This window comes from Phaethon lepturus, unplaced genomic scaffold (genome assembly GCF_000687285.1).
Source record: "Phaethon lepturus isolate BGI_N335 unplaced genomic scaffold, ASM68728v1 scaffold19248, whole genome shotgun sequence".
In the NCBI taxonomy this organism is placed as follows: Eukaryota; Metazoa; Chordata; class Aves; order Phaethontiformes; family Phaethontidae; genus Phaethon; species Phaethon lepturus.
In genome coordinates, this window is record NW_010555729.1 from 27,370 (window position 1) to 33,375 (window position 6,006).

At 45.6% G+C, this 6,006-nt stretch overlaps 1 protein-coding gene across 1 annotated transcript in view; it reads left to right on the forward strand.

Annotated features, from left to right (window-relative positions):
* TSC2 (tuberous sclerosis 2) overlaps positions 1–5,196 on the forward strand; it is a 31,959-nt gene extending 26,763 nt beyond the window's left edge. The window contains 8 exon segments of the mRNA XM_010292265.1: positions 499–574; positions 1,463–1,549; positions 1,787–1,973; positions 3,083–3,222; positions 3,431–3,509; positions 4,198–4,289; positions 4,569–4,667; positions 5,029–5,196. Of these exon segments, the coding sequence (XP_010290567.1) occupies positions 499–574; positions 1,463–1,549; positions 1,787–1,973; positions 3,083–3,222; positions 3,431–3,509; positions 4,198–4,289; positions 4,569–4,667; positions 5,029–5,196 (928 nt within the window).
* The last annotated feature ends 810 nt before the right edge of the window (positions 5,197–6,006 follow it).

A 6,006-nucleotide genomic window follows, 5' to 3' on the forward strand; every position in this document is an offset into this window, starting at 1 on the left:
TTAAAAAGAAAGATTAATTACCTGAAATATAATATGCAAAATACTAAGGAGGAGGAAAAGAAGGGGTTATAATAGTTGCTTTTTGAACTTTAGATATTGGTAGTTTCCCAAAATTGCATTATGAGACAAAGCTCATCTTAATGAGGGCAGGTAAAATGCAAATGTCTGTAGAATAATTTATCTGCTAGCCTAGAAATATCCTGCATAGCTGTGAGGCAGAAGCGCATGCCTACTCCATTCTGTGTAAAGATTGCCTTTTGAACCGGGAATTTGTGCAGCTGCCACTGTTTGACATAGCCACTGTTTCTTATGACGGGGGTCTATTACAAACTGCAGGTAGTCCAGGCACCTAAAGTGTCTCTAGAGGATGAGTAATACCCTGTTAGCAATTTAATTGCTCCTTTTTTTTTTTCTGCACATAACGTTCCTACATTCAACAGATCAAAATTGACTTAATTTTTATGGTAACAGGACTTTTTTTCCCCCTCTCTCCCTTAGCTTTGTGTTTTTACAGTTGTACCACTCCCCATTCTTTGGTGATGAAAACAACAAGCCCCTCCTGCTGCCAAATGAGGTAGGGATTTTTTTTTTTTTAAATAAATTTTTGTAGTTAATTTTTCTAAATTTTTTTTTTTGCTTTTTTTGAATGTAAATGATAGTAATGAATGTCCACCTCAGATGATGTAATGGTACTGGTGGCTCCCGCTTTATGGCTCTGGATTGAATTTGAGATATTGGGAGATTTTGCTGGTGCTGTTACAGAATCCCAGCCAGAAGGCAGGATGATTTGTGGAGTTTGGGGTTTTGCTGGTAGGAGGAGTGCAGGATGAAAACTGAGCATTAGGTGATATTCGCAGAACGTCACTAGACAAACTTGTCAGCCCTCCATATAACTGGGAGTGGCCAAGAAGCTTTCTGTGGTCATAGAGAAATTAATCATAAACTTCCTGGAGAAGTAGTGCTGGAACGGGGTTCTTGTGAGCTGAGCACCACAGACCTCCTGGTGATACTTTCTGCTCACTTTTGGTTTGAGTGGTGAGGCAGTGGAGAACCTGGGTGACATGAGGTGCTGCCTTGTGCTTAGCAAGTGTGCTTAGCACATTTTTAAAATGTTCTTCAGACCAAGAGAGATGATAATTTTTCATGCGTGGAGCTTAAATGACGATATGTAATTTGTCATGGCAAGTGCATCTAACCCATGCAGTTTGCCAGATTAATCTCATCTGAAGTATAAAACCAAGAAAGTGTGGTGACAGATGCTGTATGGCACTGCTCTGTACCTCGGACTGATGATGCACGGTGCCCTTGGAGAACAGACTAGGGCAGCATTCATCAAGGAAGACACTAGTGAAGGTCAGGAATCTGCTTACATTGTGCTGCCTTTGTCCTGAAGGGCTTTTAGGGAGAGCGGTGGGTGTGTGGAGATAAGTGTTTAAAGATGTGACCAATGTTTTGATTGTAGACGTTTGAAAGATCGGTGCAGCTCCTGGATCAAATTCCTTCTTACGACACACACAAGATTGCAGTGCTTTACGTTGGAGAAGGCCAGGTGAGTTGTGTGCAGATGCATTAATCCTTTAATGGTTATATCTCAACAGAAGGCCAGGCAGTACTACTCCAGCTGTGAGACTTGTCCTGCTCCTGCAGTAGCCTTGCTTTTCCTTAGTGTCTACACTAAAAAGTAGTGCCTGCGTGAAGCCCTTCTAGTAAGATAATAAGCTCATTGCTCGTGCTGATTGAGTGCTCTTAGCATTTATTGTGGGACTCCCATGTTCTTATTTCCTAGAGCAACAATGAAATCGCAATTCTGTCAAATGAACATGGATCCTATCGCTATACGGAGTTCCTGACTGGATTAGGGAAGCTCATTGAGCTCAAAGACTGTCAGCCAGATAAGATTTACCTTGGTGGCCTGGACGTGTGTGGGGAGGACGGACAGTTTACCTACTGTTGGCACGATGACATTATGCAAGGTAAGGTGGCTTCAGAAGTTGGAAGTGGAAGGATGTTTTCTTCTCATCTTAAGACTGACCTGCTTTCTACAAACTGTTTCCTTTCCAGGGATGTAGTAGAGATGACTTGGGGCTCTATTCTCCTCCCATTCTCTCTCTGGTATCTCTGCAAGCCATATGTTAAAGTCTGGGAGAGGTGCATACCTGCCTTATTTAAGAAAAAAAAAAATCACACCAGTTACTTTTAAAATCGTCTGCTCTATTAAAGGTTTATACGGTTTGGTGTAGAGGTCTGTAGAATAAGCTGCTTGTTCTTGAGCTGCTACGAAGGCTGTTAATTGGGGGTAGTGTGTGCATGTCAAAACTCTGCTAATAGTTTCTCTGAAGAACAGTATTGAAAGCAGGAAGGTTGTCATTACTGTGGTCATCGCTGACTGGACTGCAGCGTTACCCGGCTCCTGCGGCACCAGGCAGTGCAGCTATCAACCAGGATCCAACAAGTCACGATGAACTTCCCAGATTTTTTTCGTACAGCTCTGTGCATCCCAGTCATCACACTTAGTCTGGTCAGTGGGGCAGCTGCAGATTACTCACTGTGGCCCTGGTGCTCTGCAGAGCTCAGTTAGGGGAAGTCCTGCTTTAAGCTATTTAACTCTTCCTCCACAAGCCAGATTCTACTCGCCATGCTACTGTGGTCATGGAAGAAAAACCCAGAGCACTTCTCCAGTCCCCTGTTAATTTTCTATGAACAGATAGATAGCTACCCACCTTGACGAGAACGCTTATTCCAGGATGCACCAGGCACATGCTGAAAGCGAGGCCCTTAATTCACTTTGAGCCTGGTGCTAGAGAAGACTCTGCAGGGCAGTACCTAAAAACTGGCAAGAGCAGAGCTTTCAGAGCCTGCCCTTTTGCTGGCCACTGCGCTCCGTGCTCCAGGTACCACTGGAGCAGCCCAGGGGGACTGGCTTCAGCTGTCACAAATGGGGACAAACCTATCGAGGGAGCACAACTTATTTTTTTTATTATTGTGGTGCTTCCTTTTCCAGACAAGTGCTGCATGTCGACCATTGCTGCTTGCAGCACTGCTTTCTTCAGCCAGCCTAAGGCTTTTTCTGTTTCCTCTTCAGCCATTTTCCACATTGCTACTCTGATGCCCACAAAGGATTTGGATAAATATCGCTGTGACAAGAAGAGGCACCTTGGGAATGATTTTGTTTCTATTGTTTACAATGATTCTGGTGAAGACTTTAAACTGGGAACAATAAAGGTACAAGGTTTTACTTGCGGGTGTGTTAAAAACAGGCATGTGGCTGTTTGTAAAACCTTAATCTGATGTGTGTTATCTTAGCAGAGTTGAGATCATGAATGGAGGTAATTTGCCTTGGTGGGTTCACATGTGTTAGTTTATGGCATTCACAAGAATCACGATGGCTGCCAGTAAAATGTATATGACTATTTTATTGTTTTCTCATTAGGGTCAGTTCAATTTTGTGCACGTTATCATCACACCACTTGACTATGACTGTAACCTGGTGACGCTGCAGTGTCGGAAAGGTAGGAATCCCTTCAGCCTTTGTTTTCAGTCTTTTCTGTATTGGTGGTGCAATAACTGCAGTCACGTTGCAGTGGTTTTGTGTTTCAAGAGTAAAAACTCTCTGAAATCAATTTGCTGCTCAGTTATGTCTGGATATGTCCTGTTGACATATCTTCCCCAAGATAAGAGGCATCTTCCCATTGTACCACTCATATTACCTTCAAAGTGCTAGCAGAGTGGAGCAGGTCTCTCCAGCAGTTGCTTGGGAATACTGGAGGAGGTATGAGTTGGAGGTCCCTGTGGCTTTGGCCTCTGCTGTCCTTCCCAGCACTGCAGGACCCGATACTTGAAAACTGAGCGTGGCTCCGTGTGAGTTCAGCAGTGCTGGTGCAGTGATCTGCCGGGGCATTTGCTTGCTTCTTACCAAAGGGGCACTTCTGGGGTGTTTTTCGCTCACACTTTGGTTCATCTGATAAAGAGCCCAGCAGGCGCTCCTCAAACCTTTATGGAGCAGCCAGAATTTGAGAGCCAGTTGTGTCAAGTTGCGGTGTAGTTCTGTTACAGTTGGAGCTGTAGAGCTCGATGGGAACTTCTGAGATTCTGTGATGTGATTCCTCAGGTTTATATTACTTATCTATTTAATTACTGGCAAGCTTTGGCTTCTTCTTAACCATCTTACAAGAATTTTTTTCTTCCTTTAAAATGAAGACATGGAGGGTCTTGTAGACACGAGTGTTGCTAAGATCATCTCTGATAAGAACCTGCCTTTTGTAGCCCGTCAGATGGCCTTGCACGCGAACGTGAGTACCCCTGAGCTCCCCGAGACCTTCTGTCTTTCAGTTGGTGTCTTGGTCCCTCACCAGCTTCCAAGGAAATAAGTAGGACTTGCTAAAGCAAATAAATAAGTTTTCTGTTTCAGTTATTGCTGGCAGCCTTTAAGTCAGAGTTAGCACATGAGCAGTTGTGACTTAGTGCTGTATTTCAGTTGCTGTACTGAAACGTTCTATTAATTTTATTGTCATGGTTATGTTAATGTGCCTCCTCTCTTTCACTGCTTCTCCACACCCTTACCAAATTAGATGGCCTCCCAGGTTCATCATAGTCGATCAAACCCTACTGACACCTACCCATCCAAATGGATTGCAAGGCTACGTCATATCAAGAGGCTAAGGCACCGGGTAAGTAAAGCAATCGGTTCCAAGTGCTTAGAACTGGGCTCCACCTTTGAGCCTTTTTACAAATGAGGCACATAAAATCAGCTGTCAAAACTGGCTGAGTAAGAGTAGGAATATGTGTGTGAGGGTTAGAATCCAGCTCTTGTGCGAATGACAAGTGTAGTGATGTTGGTCTGGACTTGGGAGCTTCCAAACAGCTTCTCTGGTGGGAAGGGGTTTGGGAACCCTAATGTCTGGACACAGAGCTGCACCCACTCGGCACCGTGCTAGGATTGTCCTGAGCAACCTGTCCTGCCCTGCCCAAATGGAGAGTGGAAAGAGTTTCGGAGAGAGTGGAGCTCATCTGTTCTCATTTGACTTTCAGCTACGTGAAGAAACCCAGTACCAGACTCCTGGCCTTCCCCTGCAGATGCATCCATCTGCCCCGACAAAGCCCCCTCCCCAGCTCCCTCAGGACCCTCCACCCACCTATGAGACCGGACAGAGGAAGCGGCTGATCTCCTCGGTGGACGACTTCACGGAGTTTGTGTAGATCCCAGTGGGTCGGGGTGTCTGCTCTGGGACGGACGAGGCAGCGGAAGCGTTTTACCTGCATGCTGGCTCCGTGCGGCTGCATGGACATGGAGTAGGGTTTGGCAGGCGCAGTGTGGCTGTGCTGCTTGCACGTGGACTTGGCAGTGAACGTTTCACTGTCTCAGCCTGCCGCTGTTGTCTGATGAGGACACTGTATCCCCAGCAGTTGCTCCAAGAGAGGACCATCTCTGAGTGTTTTGTTTTTATTTGGTTTGAGCTATTTCAAGGCTTCCACATCTCTGATGGGACCTTTCTTGCAGAACCTTTCTTTGGACTCCTTCCACACCAGCGTCTGGTGGAAGCAGACAAAGTATGATATTCTGCAGTTCATCACGTAGTTGGAAGGTGCAGGAATTGGGGGAATTTTGACAACTTTATTGGGAATGAAATACAAATTATTGAAAATCCGGTCACTATTTCTAAGCACCCTGGAATCCCAGCTCCTCTCCAGGCCTCAGTGCCTCTCAGCACTTGAACTCTTCAGGCTCTCAGACTTGTTCTGCTGCCAGCTCTAGTAAGAGTTAATTTGGGTTCTCAAGTGACCTGCCAGACATGCTGCTTAAATTCCCAAGGATTTGTCTCCATGTTGAGAGATTCACAGCAAACCCTCCCCCATTCAGCAGAAATGACTTTGCTACCAGAAGGAACTCGGAACAGGGAGGTGGGTGCCACTTGTGATGAGCGGCCTGACCCAGCGGGCTGACTGCAAGGATTTAGCCAGAGGCCAGACCTGGCTTCTAGGTTCAGCTGCAGCATTTCCACCTGTTGC